At 39.4% G+C, this 21,168-nt stretch overlaps 1 protein-coding gene across 1 annotated transcript; it reads right to left on the bottom strand.

Moving 5' to 3' along the window:
* Positions 1–6,325: 6,325 nt before the first annotated feature.
* Positions 6,326–9,787, bottom strand: LOC121684161 (extracellular calcium-sensing receptor-like). The gene is made up of 6 exons (XM_042064119.1): positions 9,669–9,787; positions 9,262–9,550; positions 8,129–8,941; positions 7,823–8,050; positions 7,614–7,737; positions 6,326–7,239 (listed from the first exon to the last, which is right to left on the bottom strand). Exons 1-6 carry the CDS (start codon positions 9,770–9,772, stop codon positions 6,326–6,328), a joined length of 2,472 nt encoding a protein of 823 aa, XP_041920053.1. The 5' UTR covers positions 9,773–9,787.
* Between the last annotated feature and the right edge of the window lie 11,381 nt (positions 9,788–21,168).

The following is a 21,168-nucleotide window of genomic DNA, read 5'->3' as shown; positions in this document are numbered from 1 at the left end:
TCGTAGACCTTTTTGGCTATACGGAATAAGGTTTCCATTACAGCACAGCACACATTCCATAAATGAATGAAAGCGGATGCCTTATCTTGCTCTTTCTTACATGAAACCTAATAGTGAACCATCAAATACCCCACAGATTTTAGTGGTCATCAGTCCTGATATTTAGCAATATAATCAAACAGTCCAAACGTAAATTAAATCCCAAATCGAACATCTTCTACTTTTGATAGCCTACCTGTATGTCACTCCAAACGAAAAGTAGGCCTCACATATGTCTCACAATAAAACACACCACATAAGAAATAAAGGCCTAGCTGCCTCGAATACAAGCCTGCCCCAAATAAAGGTGCTGTGCTTTGCGCAGCCTAAATAAAAGACCCCAGCCATAATTTGAGGATTTACGATAGTCTGTCTCATTTCTCACCCGTTATCTAGACATGATCTAGACATGAAAACATGCAGGAAAAACTCACTGCCATAAATGTAATATTTGATCGCTGTTTTGCTACAAAATATCTTTCACGTAATGAATGCGCACACTAGAAAGTGAAAGTAGGCCTACTATGCGCTCCGTGTCTGTAGCTGTCTGTTCACGTCCACAATTGTATGGCAAACCGATTGAGCATTTATCAAGATCAGATATCTTGAAATCAGGCATACTTGTCATTCTGTCCGCTAGTTAACTAGTGAGCCATTTCTGTGTGAACCAGTTAACTAGTGACAGCCAAAATGCCCACTAGTTAACTAGTAAGGCCCAAATTCCCTCTAGTTAACTAGTTCATATGTTTCATATCTTACTAGTTAACTAGTAATGCTCAGCATGTTCACTAGTTAACTAGTGGACATTGAAGACTTCTATATTTTACTAGTCAACTAGTAAGGTACAAAAGTGTTTACTAGCTGACTACTGAATGTCAAATTCCCACAAACACCCAACTTCTATGCAATTTGGCCAGCCGCTTGAGCATTTTTTTCTGATATCTTGATATCAGGCCAACATGCAAGGCATTTTTGTCAACTAGTTAACTAGTGAGCAATGTTTGTGCACACTAGTTAACTAGTGACAGCAAAAATACCCACTAGTTAACTAGTGAACACATTTTAGCTTCACTAGTTAACTAGTGAGAGCCAGAAATGTCCACTAGTTAACTAATAAAGGCCAAAATGCATACCAGTCAGCTAGTTGGACTTTTGGGTCTCACTAGTTAACTAGTGACAGCCAAAAATGTGCACATGTTTACTAGTGAAGGCACAATTCCTGACTAGTTAACTAGTTGGAGTAGGTCAATGTCACTAGTTAACTAGTGAACCATAAATGGCTTATAGCTAGCTAGGTGATGGCAGCAGGCTCACTAGTTAACTAGTTGATGCATCCTTTGTCCAAACTAGTTAACTAGTGAGGTCATAAATGTATACTAGTAAACTAGTTCAAGTCTAAATTCACACTAGTTAAGCCCCACTGGTTAACTAGTGAGATGCCAAAATGGTCACTTGTTAACATGTAAAGGCAAAAATACCCCCTAGTTTACTAGTGAGGGTGTTGTGGGTTTTACTAGTTAACTAGTGGCATGCATATGTCGTTCACTAGTTAACTAGTTACACCTAAAAAGACAAACAAGCTGACTGTTTTTGCCCACTAGTTAACTAGTGGAACAATTAAAGTCTCACTAGTTTGCATGTGTGACAGTGAGCCGACAAACCTTTGGGCCGAATCGCCGATGTAATTATAATTTGTTTTCCTGACAGCACCGGTTTGGAATTAATGCTAGTATGGACAGCGGCCGTGGGCCCGTGGCCCACTGGTTCATTTTCCTTACTGACACGGGCATGGCCCAATTAAATCTCTTACTTTTTTTTGGCTGCGCCAGCCTTTAATCTCACTATGTCTCAATTAAATTTAATTAAAAATGTCCTCCCTCCACTTTTGGTGCTTCCCTACTTTCTAGCTGCAGTACAGCTGCAGTGCAATAAGTAGATGCAGCATATTGGGTACTGACATATGGGAATCCATAGAAATTGTTATATATATTATAATTATATATATATATAGTATAATATATATATAATTATATATTATATATATTATAGAATTTGTTATATATATTATAAATTGTTATATACATATTATAAATATTCATGTTGTTTTTTCCAATATTAGTTGTGCGGATGTATAGTCCATCTTCTATATTCTATTCTATATCACAACCCCTGATATACAATCCAAATAGTCTGCAAGAAACCTCAGAGTGCTACCTTTCATTTGAGACCAGGCTTATGCTTCTACACCAAGAGGTTGCCACACTGTAAGGCTTTTATTGTCAGTATGCATTTTGGGAACCCAAAAGTCCTATGGGGAGTTTCCATAGGGCATTTTACAAAACGCATGAGCATACCTTGGCAAATAATGGTCTAAAGTACTAATTTCTCATTTTTTATTGATCTACTTTTTCACACAGGTTCACAAGACCTGGTGCTAGGGCTCAGCTGTGTTTCTAAGTCATCTCAAGTTACCTCTAGAGGGCTGAAATGTGGTCAATTCAGAGATGCTTGTTATCTGGCAGAAATAAAAAAAACAATATTCTAGCCTCTGTCCATGTGCCAGTACTTCCCACAGCTATTCTGATTATTCCCTAAGTAACTACAAGGTCTCAGCTTTCTAAAGAGGCCAAGCATTTGATGGTAGGGCAAACTAGGTGGGAACAGTGGCGGCCTCTGAAGTAGGCACAGTGCAATTTTGGGGGGGAAAGCCTAAAAATGCCCATCCCATATGAAGTTAAAGAGCTGACAGCAGCCCATTGGTTCATTTTCCATAGGCTACTGTATAGTGACAACAAAATAATGCCTGCCTTTCTGTTACCAGGGCTTTCTCTGATCTGCAGCGTTTCTCAAACTCTGAGCCTCCTCGATGAGTAGACTGCTGGTCCACGGAGCCACAAATTTAAATTAGCCTACACCCGGCTTCTGTCTGTTAATTTGTGGCACAATTGAATGATTTGTGAAAGAAGCTAAAAGTTTCCCTGATCATACTTAATTTGGTGTCATCAAATATAGAGGCATACAATTAGGTGGTAGTGGTAGCCTATGAGTGCCCAATGCGCAAACAAATGAATGAGAGAGATATGCATCTCCGTTTAAAAGCTATAGTTTTGCTAACATTTCTATTATTAACATGAAATGTGTCTTCATGCAGGGTAGCCTAGTGTCAGCAGTAAAGTGATAGCTATATACAGGTAGCCAATATTCATGTCACATAGCTTAGTAAGACAGAAGACGAGCCCTGCTTGCTCTGTTAAGGAGTAGGCCTTTTTCTGTCCCTCCCAAACTGCATTAAAATGGTGTTTAACTGCCAGAATTTCACAAATTTCCTGGGGAGGACCCCCGCTTAGGCCTATCAGCAATATTAAGCAAAATAGTAATAATAACATCAAATATCAATAATAAAAACTGAAACAAATACCATAAATATTAGGGCTGTCAAATGTTTTAAAAAATATATAATCGTGATTAATCGGTGAATTTCTATAATATAATCGCGATTAATCACATAATTTATCACATGATCAGTTTTAACTTGATGTGAAGTCATAATCTCATATTCTACTTTGTTCGAATCTGTCCATTTCTTTCCAACTTGACCAAAGTCCTCCATACATTTGCACAGATGCCTGCACTATGTTCAAGCAGCATCGTTTATATTCTCCTTTCTCTGATTTGTTTCCCATGGAGGCTGGTAGTGTTATTCCAGTCTCTCTACTGTATTTGAAACTGTAACTGCAGGTCAGTCTACAGCTTTGTTAGCATAGATAAATTGATATAATTAGAAACAGCTTGAAACTTTCTTTCTCAACTGTGAGTTTTTAAATTATGAATCTACACACCTCAATCATGTCTTGACTCTTTATAAGCAAACCTCAGAGCAAAAGTAAAATTTTGTTAATTCATTTATTTTTTAGGCTATGTGATGACCCACCATTTTACTGTAGGTCGTTCGCTATTCAGTTCACCATGCTTACATTTTCAAAATCAAAGGTTCTGTTTTAAATAAATCACGTCTCTTTCAAAAGGGCGCCTTGATTTCGAACTTGCGCGCTGTGGATGTGACAGAAGCGAAATGGGAGAATGTGCGTAACACAGAAGTGTGTAACTGAAGCACGTAAAAAAAGCAAATAGGAGACTTCCCCCCATACTGTGGAGGACGTGTCTGAAAGCAGCTATAGATATTATTCACTAATGGAAACCATGGACCTCCACAGGGTATCCTTATTAGATCAACAGGAGGGGATGGGAGTGTTTTCATCAGAACACAGACCATTTTCTCCCAGACTACAGAAAAACATATACTCACTTATTTTACAGTTCTATAAATCCTTTTACTTCTCGCACTGAGACATTAAAAAATATATCAAACACAGATACATTATCATTTGTCATTTGACAGTTACATTTCAGTTTTCAGTAGTTGAGTTCAGGAAGAGTTCCAGATTGGAGAGAGAGGAGACTATGGGGGTTGCTTAGCAGGGTACCCCGGAACCACCGCCAAATGGGAGCTAAGACAATTGACCGTTCGCAAAACCCCGCCCATCGAATGCAGGTGAGCCAATGGCAGTCCAGTAGCTCCGTGCAGGCAGACATGGCCCGTCAACTTCACCTTATGGCTCCATAGAAATGTATTGGGAGCCTTGATATTTGTCCGTTTTTATGGGATTTTATAGTGATATTGAGTTGAGTGAGTTGAAAAGGACAGTCAAATGACATAAACACAACACCGATACACAGAAAAATGCCTTTCAATCTTGATTAAGTTTTCTGTAATTATGTTAAATTAGATTAAGTTCTCTCGTCCCAGATCTCCACTATTTTAAAGCAAAGGGTTAACATTACTTCTTAGCAAACCATAACGAAAACAGTGCTTCACCACATCTGTGGATTAAGCCACACAGTCAACTCTATGTAAGTAAGATAAATAAGGATTTTAATTGTTTTCAGCATTGCCAGCATTGTATATAAAATGATTGTCACTTGGAGGAGACTTGATAACTAACGTTAGCATAGTTAGCTAACCGCTGGTAATAACGTGCTAGCTTCGTCACGTCAGAGAAGCATGGGGCTGTGCTATAGATCAGTGGGCTGTGCACAGTAGTATAACATTTATTCACCATATAATAATAATAAAGTTAGCCTAGAAATCTAGACGCACCCTAGCGGCAGCAAACTACATTTGCTGCCAGGGCTAGTCTAGCAACTCTCCTTTAGCTTGTGAGCTCAAAAAATTAAACTTCTATCAGGCTAATCAAATCGTCTATAGAGTCATTAGGCGGGCTTAACATAATGATTGATGGCAGAGTTGCAACGGTTTGGCTTGAATTCCCTGCTACTTGAAAACAAATAAGATGGATGTTGCTGTTAGCGAACAGTGTGACACAAGTTAAGCTTTTATTAAGTTGGCAGAAGTTTGAACTAGCCAACTAGCTCCGCTAGTGGGAAATGCATGGGACTCAGCGCTGTCCTATTACGTGAAGAGGGAATTTGAAAGACAACCGATTATCCCACCCCTCAGACTGAGCACTGCGAACGGTGAGTGCCCAGACCCTACATTTTAATGTGGGTCTGGCTCGTCAGGCTATAATAAAGTTGAAGTGGCTCTGCAATTTAGGCTATGTTTCCTTTTTTTGGCAGCACCATGTTCCTTACATGACATGGCCCAGTGTCCTTGTAACATGCATGCAAATCTATCTAGCACAGCTAATATTAATATCAGTGAATCACACTCGCCTCCTGTTTAAGTTTGTCACCCAACAAAGCTAGATATGAGTTTTTATGAGTACATGTGTCTCCATGTCATACTGCAGTCTTTCAACAGAAAATGATTGTAAATTAATTTAGGTCAGTGGCTCTCTAAAAGAGCCTCTTGTGCTGTAACTTTTACAGAGTCTTAACAGCTACTGTACCATTGAATTTCTAGACAACTCCATTCTGAGTTTGACGGGCGTAGTAACAATAACTAGGGGGCGTGGCTTTTGCGAATGGTCAATAGCAGCAAACAAATACAAACGGAGGTAAATTGACTACAAAGGACATTCTGCAATGAGAATTCCTCATCTGCCTCAGGAATGCAAAAAGGCTGGCCTTACACTACCCAGAAAAGGCTCATATGAAGGCATTGATATCATTCAGATCTTTTTAGCAATTACAGTAGAAAAGCCAAGATGGTAAATTATAACACATTTTATTGCACTGGGTGTTATGTATGGTATTTAAGTTCTTTGTTAGTGAAAATAAATTCTACCTAAATATTTTAAAAGTGCTTATACAATAGAATTTTTTTCTAGAGGGATTTCCTTGGCATTTTCCTCATCATGTGCTTTTTTGTATTTTTTTCTGGTTTGAGAAGTATAATATAACACTTGGGAATAAAAATACAGAAAAGTAATCCAAAACTAGAAGCAAGTATGGCAAATATCTCTACTGCAACAGTGAATTTTCCAGGAGAGCTAACATACGCTGGTATGAAGGTGATCCAGACTGCACAGAATATCAGCATACTGAATGTGATGAATTTGGCTTCATTAAAGTTGTCAGGTAGTTTTCGAGCCAAAAAAGCCAGTATGAAACACAAGATAGCAAGGAGTCCAATATAGCCTAATATGGCCCAGAATCCTATGGCTGACCCCACATCACACTCAAGAATGATTTTGTCTTTGTATATGTTCATATTCTGATATGGGAATGGAGGGGATATAGCTAACCACAGGACACATATAAGCACTTGTATGAGAGTGAAGCCAAGAACACTGAGTCTCTGTTGCAGAGGCCCAAACCACTTCATGACATTACTGCCTGGAAGAGTGGCTCTGAAGGCCATTAACACCACTATTGTTTTCCCCAGAACACAGGAGATGCAGAGAACAAAGGTGATCCCAAACGCTGTGTGACGCAACATACAGGACCACTCAGAGGGCCGACCAATGAAAGTAAGAGAACAAAGGAAACACAATTTTAATGAAAATAATAAAAGAAAACTAAGTTCTGAATTATTAGCCTTTACAATGGGAGTTTCTTTGTTCTTTAAAAAAACTACTGCTGTGCACAAAGTCATTGACACACCTAGCAATGAGAAAGACACTAGAACTCTTCCCATGACTTCCTCAAATGAGAGATATTCCATGGACTTCAAGACACATGTATCTCTCTGTGTATTTGGCCAGAGGTCCAATGGACATCTGAAGCAGCTGACTGAATCTGTAAACAATATACAACGTAATTATTGGTTTTGTTTAATCTAAAACTTGAAGATTTTTAAAATATCTTTTTGGAAGGTGATACTACATTTACATAATCTGTAATAAGATGTGCATAAGACTTTTTGTAAAACAAGCATTTCTGTTTTGGTGACTGTTTTATGGGTGATTTATCTTATATTAACATAGTACTTATAGTAACATAATACAGATCTGGTGTAACCAGTGTTCATAAAAAGGTAACATACAGGACAAATCTGAATTTGCACTGATTCTTTTAGCACAGATGATTTTTATTCTGTGCCGCAATATCTCTTGAACTCTGTGTTGTATGAAACATATTCATTATTTGTGATTACTACACTGTTGCAATACCTGTTTCATTGCTGATCTCTCCTTCTCCACATGGTATACAGTCATAGCAGCAGACAGGTCTGCCTTTCTGTACAGCCTTCCTGGTGCCTGGAGGACAGCTCTCACTGCACACAGACACAGGCACCTGTGTCACAAATGGCATTGTCTCTTAGCATTTGCTTTAAAAGCTACTGTGTTTACTCAGTGTAGTATGCCTGCCTAAATCTCACCTCATGTTGGCTTTGAGTCCAGACTATGCTGCTGTTTGTTGCTGACAGCTGAAGAGGGTCTTGTAAAGAAGCATCATAGAAACCCACTTTAATGAACTTTATTTCACCATCTGGACCCGGTTGCCAGTTGAGCAGGTCATACCTAGCTGCAGGGTCTCCATTTGCATCAAAATATATGTCCTCTCCACTTTGGATGTTGAAATGTACATTCCTCATGTTTTCAAGAACCTTAAACAATGGTGATCATGTAAGAAAATCGTTTTAAATCTTCATTACTTATTATTGTATCTTAAAAATTCAGTTTACCTGCCAGGGTCTGACTTCATCAGTGGATTTCATACAGGGTTTACCACTAGATTTCTCTCTTCCTGTTCCTGTGCAGACTCTCATCCCATCCAAAACATGGGCAGCGGCATACACTGCCTTGTAAACATTATTTGCAATTTGCAAATCGGATATATCTGTGTATTGGTTGTGTACATCACTCAGGCGTTCATTGCCATTGCACAGTTCTCTGTCCATATGGCTGTTACTACTAAGTTGACAATCAAAGATGGTCTCTAGCAATTCCTGATAGAGAGGTATTTTGGTTGACTGGTCAAGATTAGCAAGAAATTCTTCCAAGCCTTTTATTTTAGCTTTTGGAATTGCGAAACCCATAGAGCCTTGTAAAATATTGTGCCATTGACCGCTTGCAATATTTTTGTCAGAAATCCAGGATTCGCTACCAATCCACTGCAAACCAGTAATGTTTTCAGTAGCAAGTTCTTTCAATAAGACTTCCATATCAGAGTAAGAAACAAATGCAACAATCACTTTTGATGTGGACTTTTTAATAACATCAACTATTCTCAAAATGTCTTCCCTTGGATTGGTCCTAAAGAATGGTTCAGAGAACTCGATACACACTCCTTCCTCCATGGCAGCTTTGATAAAAGTGATCATCCCATTGTTCCCGTAGTCATTATCACTGCATATGGCTCCTACCCAGGTCCAGCCAAAGTGTTTGACTAACTGGGCCAGCGCTCTGCTTTGGTAGTAGTCACTAGGGATGGTTCTGAAGAAGGATGGATGTTTCATTTTGTCACTGAGACATGCACAAGTGGCAAAGTGACTGATCTATAAGAGAACACAAATTATAGTTGGTATTTTCCATCTTTAGGGGCTTATCATTTTCTTTGAAATTGCAGTGTACATTGCCTTTTATACACACATAATTTGGATGCATCAATCAATACTCAGTTGGTGAACTTTCAGTACATACTATAACAATACTATGTCATAAATAACATTCATTTGCTCATAGATGCTCTGATGTATACAAAGGTCCTTTAGAATAAATATCATCATATCTGTATAGCTGTATAATGTAATAACACACACAAACCAAATTAATTCTGTGAGAATCAAATGATTAGAAATGCTGTACATGGTCCTACCACAGGTACATTCAAAGGTCCAACTGCTGCAGAAATGGCAATTGTAGGAGTGGATGATGTCTCTGCTATGATGACTTGGACAGTATCTGGATGAGAACATGAAGTGTTGGTTGGATAATCCTGCCCATTCATCAGAGATAAAGCAGCTCTCACTGCCATTTCCACAGAACCACACGAATCATAGATCCTATATCCGAGTTGCACACCGGGAAGAATAATGGTACTATTGTTGATTTCTTCAATGGCAAATACCATAGTTTGTGCATTCTGAAATTCTCTGAGGCTTAAACTGTAAGAAATAATGCCAGTTAGAGTGAGCAGATTCACAATAAATTAGTTGTACATTCAGTTAATGTCAAAAGAGTGTGAAATTCTCACGTTGGTTTTAAGTTCTGATGACTGCTCACCTTTTGCACTGTGGGTGTTCTGGCCCTGTTGTAAATGAGGGCTTCCTTTCTATCCAGCTGTTGTGAAAAGAAAAAATACCTCCAATTATCACATCCCCATCCATGCTGAGCTGTGGAGGGTCATGCTCTCTCCAAAGCCTGCAGAGGGTGTTTGCAGCGGGTACCAGTGTGATAAGAAACCATGTGCACAGGAGCACCATCTTAATATCTTATCAGACCATTCATTCTTTAAACTGATTTTATATCATAGTGGGGGGTGGGGGTGGAGCACTTCTTTTGCACACAGGCCAGATGACTGGGGACAGGTGGATGGTATTAGAAGTAGTATTAGAAATCATAAAGAGTAGATATATAGAACATCAGGTTTTGAACCTACAGTAGGTCTGACTGTAGCCCAACACTACAACCCTAGAAATCTGATGACGACATCTAGTCTCTGATGTAAAATTTAAATACAGTGGGCATCGCTTTCAAATGACCACTTCATTCGCGCATTACGCGGCGTGAAGCTGCGTGAAGCTTTAGTACCACTTTCAGCCACTGTGCGTCGCTCTGCCACTGTACATCGCTCTGCCTGCAGTCCCTTTTGAAGCAGGATCTACCATTAAACATAATTGTTGCCGAGAGTAATCCCAGCCTACGAATTCAATAACAAAATAAATCATGCATAATTAAACATTACCTCGATTTAGGCTACTTGGGTATGGCTTAAGGCTTGACTTCACGGTGGTAACGAAAATCGAAATTTGCTGTCTACATTATTGTCAGTGTTGGGGTTAAAGCAACTACGCAAATCAAAACAGTGGTGTGATAATTGAGCCAGTAGAGAAATAACTGTTCAGAATTAATCTGTAGCCTTGGGTAGGCTTCTGCAGAAAACAATGTTGTTGCCGATTTAACTATCTGGCGACGTTTTTAACAGGCTACGCAATAGAGGCTTAGACAACTATGACCCACGTTTTGGTTTCGTAAATTAATTTGCCCTACTTCTTGACTGCAATGTAGTCAATTGACTTGACATGTCATTTTTATTTTTCTGTACAATAAACAAATACATCTGCTTTATACCGCAGAATTACATTCATATTTGGCTGACTGCAGACGCGCCACTTCCCTGCCCATATTCCAAGATTAAGATAGTAGCCTATACAAAAAGCACTTCATACTATCATAAAAAAAATAGTTAAAACGAATAGCTATTTGCAATTTGACAAAACACTGGTCCTCATTTTGCGAATGCGAGGACGATATGAGCCTGTTGCATTTAGTTAGATGTCCGAGTCACGCATAAGGTTTGAAAACCACTGGCTCGTAATCACAATAATTTAACACACGACAGTTGGATAGCCTACTTCATCATGTCCCCATGCCTACATTTTTGTGAGTAGCATAGATATCGTTAAAAACAATAAAGTATGGCTCTCCGTTTGGGACATCGAAAACTTATATTTTTAATAGACTACCGTCGAAGATGCTGACTTGCAAAAGCCTCGGGATAACACGTTATCTCCACTATCATCAGTCATGCCCCTTGATCAAAGTGGGGAATGAAATAAAAGTTTGAGAACCACTGGCTTAACAAGTTACCTGAAGTCCAGAACACAGAATCTGTTGCAATATTCTGCTGATCGGCGATGATATCGGCGAATGTTTGTTTTCCAAAGTAAGAATTTCACTTCACCATGCACCTTTGACAATACCTGGCCTACCTGGTATCATTACAAACATTATTGTGTGTCCTAAAACCGGCATATGTTATGGCATTGTGTCATTTAAGTTCGTTGCAAAATCTAGAGAAATGTGTGAGGTGTCCAGCGGGGGACTATTGAGACACACATTGGATTGTGTTATTACTTAAACATTCCACACTATCCACAGCTGTGGTAGGCCTATCAGGGGCAGGAGGATTACTGTCAGCGCAGGTTTTATATCAAATTCTTCAACAGAAGGCCTCGAATGTTGTCTTGTTTGTGGAGCGCTTAGCTTCGCTTCTGTAATCTCGGCTTCATTGAAAATGAGGGCTTCCCTCAATGACCCTCCGAGAATAAATAAAGGTTGAATGAATGAATGAATGCAGGCTTGCCCAAAATAAAGGCATGTGGTTTGCGCAGCCTACAGTAAATAACAGACCCGCCAGAATATGCGTTATGATACTTTTTTTAAAAAGGCCTAACCTAAATGAATCAAGGCAAAACAAATAGCCTAGTATAGCCTAATGAAACATACGGATTGATTTAGTATCTTTGTAACATTATTAAATTATTCTGTTACTATGCCTACGTTTGCAAAAGAGAACATTTTAATTTGATTCACAATAATGTTACATTTAATTTACATGTTGACAATGATTAGCCTAGTTTTGGTTGTTGTTGGCGGCGTTATTGCATGTTAGTTATGCCTACAATGCAAAATTGCTTCCTCGCGATTGGAAGCTCCTGTAGCTGCATTTCAAAACACGGAAAATTCCACAGGTTTGTGAATAGGTCTGTGAGTAAGGAGTCCTCTTGACTTATTTTAAGCTGTCAGAGGTGGGAAGGTGTGATTTTTGGGGGGCAGGGCCGGATTAACTGGGCACAAATTTCTGATGGCCCCCTTCCCCCCAGCCAACGTGAATCGGGTGGTTAGTTAATAGGCCTATCGTGAAGATTTTTCCTGCCATCTAAGGCACGAGCGCATCTGTGAGGCCAAGCCTCACCAAGTAGCTCGTTTGTTTACAACTAACATTCCATTTAATTAAACTGCTTTATAGGCTATGCCGAAATAGTTTTCAACATTTTGAATATTAGTTTCGGGTGAATTGAAATGTTCTCAAAGTAGCCTTATGGCTGAAAGCTGCTTGGGATCCCCCCGTCAACACTGAAAGTTAATATTTTGTCACTAGCAACATACTGTCTGTCCTTTGTCAAATGTATTATGTTCCAAGTAGCCTATGCATAATTCTGCTTCAGTTGAACAAATACATTTGCTTATTTCACAGAAAAATATAAATAGCCAGTTAGGGTATACAGTGCAGAGTTGGTAAGTTATGGTAGGCCAACTTGCAGTGAACATACAAACAGGGGAAATTATTTCTCTTGCAGCTGAGTAGCCTCAGGTGCGCACGTAGACATAAGGCCGAACATGCAAGCGCCAATCGTGCGCTCACGACAATCACGCCGTTAAACTTAAATAGGTTAACATCACTCTAAGTTCGCCTTCAAGCAAGGAAAACGATGATTTGAAGACCTCTGTTTCGTTGGAAGGGCAAGGGGTAGCAACAGGGCAACACAGAGACAGGCCCGATGGCAGGGCTGTTATGAGAGTATTAAAATATGGGATATTCTACGGGAAAACATTAAAACGGCAAGACAGCGGGGGAAAGTTAAAATACGTGATAAACATGGAAAAAGTTGGCATGCATTGTTTCGGTCCCCGTGCACAGGGATTATTTGTCATATTATTAATCACATATGATTATTTGTGAAATTGTGCAAACAGGCGCAACACATTTGAAAAGGAAGGGCTGGTAGCATGCAAGCTCACGGGAAAGATTGATTTAGTTATCACAAAGTGTGTGGCTGTGGCGCGGGCGGAAGACGGCGACAATTGGCAGGGGAGGGTCATGTCTTTTTTAACAATTCTGTCGGAGGGTCATTGAACAATTTCTAGCAGGCAAGAGAGGGTCATGCAACTTCCAACTGAAGCACTCAAAATTCCTCCGGTGGCCCCTTCAATAAATAACGAACAGTCCCTAGATTGCTGCTGGGCTATATGTCTTGGTTCTGTTAACAACTCATTGTCAAACGCATAGCCTATCTCGCGGTTGCATCCATTACAAACAAACATGCAATGTGAACGTCTGGGATTGGGGAGAGCACTAAATGCTCTACTGAATAAGCACGAAGTCAAACCTTTAAATGAAAAACACTCTTTAATAATCCAAAAAAATAAACCGCTAATGAAGTAAACTTGTGACCATCAAAAATCGTTTATCGCTTGTAACTCCGTGATACCAGGACTTAACATGAAGGCATTTGGCTGAGCAACGGAGGTTAATATGCTCCATGTTTTGTCCAAATGATGACTGTCTGTCATCGTTGCACTCGGAGAAAACCGGAATGTTTCATTCGTCCCCCGTTTCAATCGTCCGGGTTGTACCTTCTCAACACGCAGATAGAAACTTATTATTCTAAGGTAGCGAAATAGCGTTCAGCATGATTCATGCCCAATTAATTCCCCCTGTTAAAGTGTTCGCCTTTGTAGTTTGGTTTCGTGATAGCCTATGATAAACGGCTTATGGCAAAATATGTGAAAACTTTAAAATACAGTAGCCTACGTGATAAATCCGGAAAAAGTTGACAGTGGTTTTTTCATAATCACTTTGGAGGGTCATAGAAAAATGTATTGCTGGCGAGGGAGGGTCACGTCTTTTTGGACTAATGCTCCCAAAACTCCTCCGATAGCCCCTTAAATAAATAACGAACAGTCCCTAATGAAGTAAACTTGTGACCATCAAAAATCGTTTATCGCCTGTAACTCCGTGATAACAGGACGTAACAGGAAGGCATTTGGCTTAAAGAGGTTAATATGATCTATATTTTGTCCAAATGATGTCTGTCTATCATCGTTGCACTCGGAGAAAACCAGAATGTTTAATTTGTCCTGCGTCTCTACGGCTGCAAACGGGATTCACTCGCAGTTAACCAAATATTTCTTTATTAGGGCAGGGCAGGCATATTTCTGGCTATTACATTATTTCTAAACCAGTCTGCTAAAGTCTGTAGTGAAGTCTGTGTAGGGTTTTCCAGGCTCCATTTCTTTTTACGAGACACCCTGCTCACTTGAGCCATCTACCGGTTGTTTGGGTTGTTGCAGCGTCTCACTGGAAAAATACAAATTAAAGTCGCGTGATACCGCGTGATCCGTCGAAGCACTGCCCACTGTACATACATAAAACTTTTCCTTCAAACCCTACACTTTAGTTTTACTACTACTATACAGTCTGCCAACAACACATGTCACTACTGTGACAGCAAGTAATGGTCTATCATGTATGGCATTGTAGGGGAAGAAAGAGGAAGCCTTTAAAGATGTCATTCTACAGCAAATCACCTATACATCCCAGTATGACCCCCTCAGTTTTTCTCCATATGTTTTATCATCTCAACCCATACTCCAGATATGGGCCTAGTTCCTCGAAAACATCAGTAACCTAAGTAGGTCCTAAAGTACAAAAATCTTGATTTGCTATAGCCTAAGCCTAATATGGTCATGGGCTACATATTGCTACAAACGAAAACTGAAACAATCTAGGCTAATCTTAAATCATTACTATTATTTATGTCTAGGTGTGGTATATAGCCTACTGGGGATGCTTACATGCAGATGTCAAAGTTGTTTATTTTCGTATTGAAGTTTAAATGGTAGTTGTAACGTGCAGTCACCTGATATTACCAAATTAGAGGATATTTCAGAACATGGATAGCTCCCGTTAAGAGCATCTTAAAAGCAGTGCATGCGCGTTCACGCTATGTTTGGGAAACAGACAGAAAAACCAAACAAATGATGTTAAGATGAATCGTAGAAAACCCTCGTAGTGCATGTATCCATCGTTATCGGGCAACCGGGCCATGGACAATGTCACATTTTCAGAGCTCAACATTAAAAGTTAACAAAACCATGTCAATAAAGGTATCCCTCATGTGATTTTTCCTGCTTGCTGTAGCAATTTGGATTAACACCTGCTTTCACAAGGCGGAAATGTTTCACCTCAAAACAGACATGCACATTCATGGGCAGTTTTCGTACATACAGGGAAATACCTAATTAGGTACATTTTACATTTTCCTCCCATTTTTTTACATGAATCCCCCACTTTCCCCTGACCCTCATATGAATGCATATGCATGACAGCTCCTGTGACAGGCAGTCTGTGGTTTTACCCAAGCGCGGCCTGTTTGTACATCACACGCCATGTTTTTATGCGCATGTTGCGAAGAAAATACGCCTCAAGTGGCCGCAAAAGTGATGGTACATCTGCCACTGATATCACTCACATTTTTACACTGACATTTTCAACAGTCACTGCGGGATTGCGGATATTGCGCATAATTTGTTCAAGCAACTCTAGCCATCATAATGCGGGAAATTCCCGCATACACTTTTACAGCCTGTCTGATGACGTTAATCTAATCATTAAGTGGCGTGAATGCGGTGCTATTGACTGGGCGGATCAACTACCGAGTTGAATTGAACATAGCCTAATGCAGACTCACACACACACACACACACACACACACAGAGAGAACCACTTTGCACTTACACAAATAGGCTACGCAACTATGGCAAACTTTTACATCTGGAGAGAGCTCCTTGCTAACTATCCTGCTAGCTCAGGTCACGCCAGTAATGCTCACTAAAATCGTTAGTGAACATTGCAAAACACTTGATCCCAGAAAGATTGTCTTCGACTTGTTTGTTTTTTGAACATTTATTTTATCTAATGACATAGAAAACATAATGAATTGCATCCACATATCCTTATGCACTATGCACAACTTTTATTTACTAGCCTTAAACCTTCAGGCTGAAGGCTAATTACTCTCACTTATTTCTTAAAGTGACAGGCACTCGATTACGCCTACACACCACATTAAAGATATGCATACGTGTAATAGTTTAAAAATCAACATGGAGCATTCAAATTACTAAATATGTTTAGCTACTAGTAATTATTAGTAAAATACTATACATTATTAACTAAATACACTCTATATGAATTAAATATATATAATAGAAACATATCACATAAGCCATCATTAACAGTGTGTGTTTGTGTGTGTGGAGAGAGTCAAGCAGAATCTAGGATGGCCACTGTTGTGAATGATCCCACTACAGTATATTCAATATTACTGATGACGTCAAGGTGGTGGGGGCCCCCAAATCAAATACATTTTTAAAAAAGTATTGAAGGAAGTATTGAAATCGCAATTCTTGACTTGGTATCAGAATCGCCCCTGTAAATCCCCCCTACATGAATAACCTAAGGGGGGAATCCCCCCCCATTTTGAAAAATTTATTTTAAGCCCTGATAGTGTTGTGAATATCAGGATGGGAACGATGTAAGGACAGGTGTAACTAGAATGTAATGCCAGAGGAATTACAATAGTGGATGGAAAGCTGCTGGCTTAATGTTGGTGAGGAAATTCCTGGAAAAAAAAAACATTAAATTGCTTAATCTTTGAGTTCATACAAACCCTCGTACCAAAAGACCTTGTGTGTCAAGGCGTTCTTGAGATATAACACTCAAGGTGTTTTTGACCTTTGACCTCCAACATCAATTCACTTCATCTTCGAATCCATACAAATACTCATACCAAATTTCAGGCATGTTAACCCTTTACCCGCCAAAGTCGCAAAATTGCGACAAACAACGTCACTGATTAAAACAGACGATAGATCCATGTACGGTGACAAATCTCATTTGTACTCTCCACCACTAGTTGGCAAACACCCAGAGCTTCGATTCAAGCCCAACCTTTTTTTTCAAAATGTTGAGGAAGCACGAGAGAAACACGCGAGAAACACACGAAGAAGGCGTGCATTTCCTCCATAACGCGGAAGCGATGCGGTCATAGTTTTGCACAAATTGAAGCAGAAATACACCGAATGTTGAAAAAAAAAAAATCACGTGTGATGAAGTATCGGGTCTTTTATTCATCTGTTCTGATTCTAAAGGATAAAATCTGCATTTTGGAGGATACGATCGATCGTCTATTGGCAGTGATAGTCAGAGCGTCTGTGAATGGAAGTGCGTCTTGGCATCTTTGCGACAGTGTTCACTACCAGTGTTCACTGACAGTGTTCACATACCATGCTTATTTCGACCCTCTGCCCAACATAGCTGTAGGTGCCAGTGGTAATAGGGATGATAGTGTCCGTAATGGACGTGGTATTACACGCGATTACACACGAGAAACACATAAGACGTGCATTTCTTCCATAACGCGGAAGCAATGCAGACCATAGTTTCGCACAAATTGAAGCAGAAATACACCAAATGTTGAAGAAAAAGTTCACATGTGATGAAGTCTTGGGTCTGTTATTTACCTAGTCTGATTCTGAAGGAGAATATCTGCCTTTTGGAGAATATGAGCGATCGTCTAGTCACGTTACGTCTGTGAATGGAGGTGCGTCTTTGCGACAGTGTTCACTAAGCATGCCATGCTTATGTCGACCCTCTGCCCAACGTAGCTGAAGGTGCCAGTGGTAAAGGTGATGATAGTGTCCGTAATGGACGTAGTAAAGACAGCAGGGATAGTAAAAATAGGGCTCTGAAGAACTACAAAGTCACCCGCGATAGGAACTGATTTGACCAGGCTACTTTATTGTATAGTAGAATAAGGTTTGTGATTATAGTAATAGTTTACTATTGTTGGTTTACATGTGACTGCTTTCCTGTTCAGGTGTTATGTGGGTGAAATGACAAAAAAGTAAGCAAAACTGCTCAAATATATGTTCAACATCCAGTATTTACTGAAATGTGCATAATTCTAGGTGGTTGTCATCCAGTGACGTCATAATATGCAAATTAGATGTGTAAATTTACACCCTTCATAAACATTTGTTCATACTCAATGATTTTCACATTTACAGTAGGACTTTATCTCTGACCACTTTCAAGCCATGGCCTTTTGAAATTTTGATGTAAAAATCGAATGATTTTTTTAAAAACCTGGCGCCTAAAGGGTTAAGGCATTCTTGAGATATCGCACTCAGAGTGTTCATTGACTTGACCTTTGACCTCCAACATCAACTCACTTCATCTTTGAGTCCATACAAACACTACCAAATTTGAAGCATATGCGTCAAAATTTGTATGCATAGTAGGGATACCAATATATTGCAAATATATGTCTATGGACATATATTTGCACTCATATTAGGTAAATATATTGCAAAATATATGTAAGGTCCTGCTATGTCACATTTATAGAAATATGTCACAATATATGTATATTTCAGAAATATAACATTGTTGATGTTCCAAAGAAAACACACAACATTTTTTTTTAACCTTTTATTAAAGTTTATTTTTTCCACACAAACAGTGAGTAAACTCTCCAGGTAGAAACTTTTGTTCTCTGTATGGAAGTGGCACACATTGATTTGGCAGAATGCACTATGTTCTCAGGGCAGCAGTCCTCACAAATCACCACCTGCAAACAGGGAACAGAGAAGATTAATATGCTGTAAAACACACAGAACATGAAAAGACCATCACTGAAGCACTACTACCTTCACATGCATCTTTAATAAACACAAAGTCTTCTGTTGTAAGTAGGCTGAAACGATTCATCGAGTTACTCGAATAACTCGATTACAAAAATTACTCGCGGCAAAAACCCTGCCTCGAAGCCTCGTTAAATTCCTATGACGCACACTATACGCGCAGGGATCTGATTGTTCCACACGGACCGTTGTTCAGTAGCGTGTGAATCGTGATACCAGAAAATATCTAATAAGACGGGCTCTGGTGATACATTCTGAATTTAGCTGGCGCGATTGCGGAGTCAAGATGTCCATAAATGGCAGAGAATGTCTAAAGTTTTCAAGTAAAGTTTGGGCATCATTACATACTCAAAAAGGAAAAGAACAAGCATCTGAACCGAAAACATCCACTCCATGCTGTTTCACCAAGCGTCAATAAAGTAGGCTATCTATCAATCTATCTAGCCTATCTATCTATCTACGTAGCCTAGCCTACATTGATGTTGGCTGATTGTTTTTAAGTAGTACACTTATTCACGTTCAATTGCAAGACAGTATGCCTAAAAAAGAACCCCTTCTTTTTTTATTTTTTACACGCATGCACCCTCATCTTCCCTCACGCACCGCACGCGTGCACACACACACACACACACAGGTTGCTAGGTTACCATAGCAAATAGGCTCACCCCAGAAATAATTTTTTAGTAGCCTAATGGTAAAATTATTTGTTAGTAGCCTAATGGTAGGCTATTTTTTAGTAATGGTAAAATTATTTGTTAGTAGCCTAATGCCAAATGCTGCAGGTGTAGAAATCTACATAAAACAGATATTTACTTTGATGTCAGGTCTAGATTACAGCATGAAACTTGTTGTGCATATGAATACATTAAATTGCTTTCCCTCTTCTCCCTCACAACACAACATAGTATGGACAGCTTTGTTCACCCAGCAAGTCATGCACAAGAGGTTGCAATTTTACAGAGAGCATTTTGAACATTATTTAATTGTTGGCACTGGCACTTATAAACACTAAATGGGTAAATTGCAATAAATGGGCTTAGTTTTGGAGCCAAATGTTGGAGTTAGAATAAATACCTCTGTGCCAATATACTTGATCATTTTACAGCAATGTCATTTTCGTTATGCATTATTTGTTTTGGTTGTTTAAAAATGCAAAAAAAAAAAATATCCGATTAATCGATCGATAAAGTGCTAGATTAATCTATTGCAAAAAGAATCGACAGCTGCAGCCCTAGTTGTAAGGCTTAACACTACCCTTCACAAACTAAAGATCCATTTAAGCCTACTAACGTTCACGTTAGCCTGCATGGTTATTAGCAGCCACTTTAAATGTAGCCTAAGTTATAGCTAGGTTAGCTAACTTACTTACACCTGATATTTCATTCAAACTAAAACTTATATTCATAACGACATCTCAGACAGGCTTGTTGTTGGATATGATGTTAACTATCATTCTAGATATTCCACATAATAGACATCCCAAGTCTCCCGGAAGTTCCGGGAGTCTCCCGCATATTGATAGCGGCTCCCTGACGGCCGCAAATTAGATAAAATCTCCCGGAATCTAGAGCGAGCGATCAAGAGCTGATCTGAGTTTAGCGTGCACACGACAGGGGAGAGAGAGAGAGGGGTGGTGGTGCGTGTGTGTCTGAGCGCATCCAAGACAGAGAGCATCCTGATCAGTTCAGTGTATTTAGGAACAGGAGAGTCACGACAGAGTCAGTGCCCCCAAAAAAGGAAAATGTAAGACCCATTTCAAAGTGTACCCTTGTTTATAAGAGTAAAAAATAATGATAGGCCTAGTCTTGCATGCTGCACTGTTTGTAACAGTGTTAGCATTGCCCATGGTGGGTTAAATGATTGCAAAAACATGTTGAGGTGAGTTTAACTAGTGTCTAGTGTCAATATTAGCTCGCTAACGTTATCGATAGCTAATTGATAACATTAACGTTAGCTAATTCTAACATGATGGTTAGACTGTTAACAAAAAGATTTGGTTAACATTACATTATAAAAACAATATTTTTCTAATTAATTCCCGTTTACTAAAGGCCTTCTTACCTTGGATATGATGACAGCAGAGTTTGTACAGCTTACAAAGTCAGATGCATCACAGGACAGAAAAGTGACGGTAGAAGTTACCATGGTTGGTGTTCAAAAGTCAGTCAAGGGTGGGGGATGGGTATTGCTGTGTGCGCATGCGCATATCAAGATACGACAAGCATCTGTT

The sequence above is a fragment of the Alosa sapidissima genome, chromosome 15, assembly GCF_018492685.1.
Source record: "Alosa sapidissima isolate fAloSap1 chromosome 15, fAloSap1.pri, whole genome shotgun sequence".
In the NCBI taxonomy this organism is placed as follows: Eukaryota; Metazoa; Chordata; class Actinopteri; order Clupeiformes; family Clupeidae; genus Alosa; species Alosa sapidissima.
This window is presented reverse-complemented; position numbering and strand designations above follow the sequence as displayed.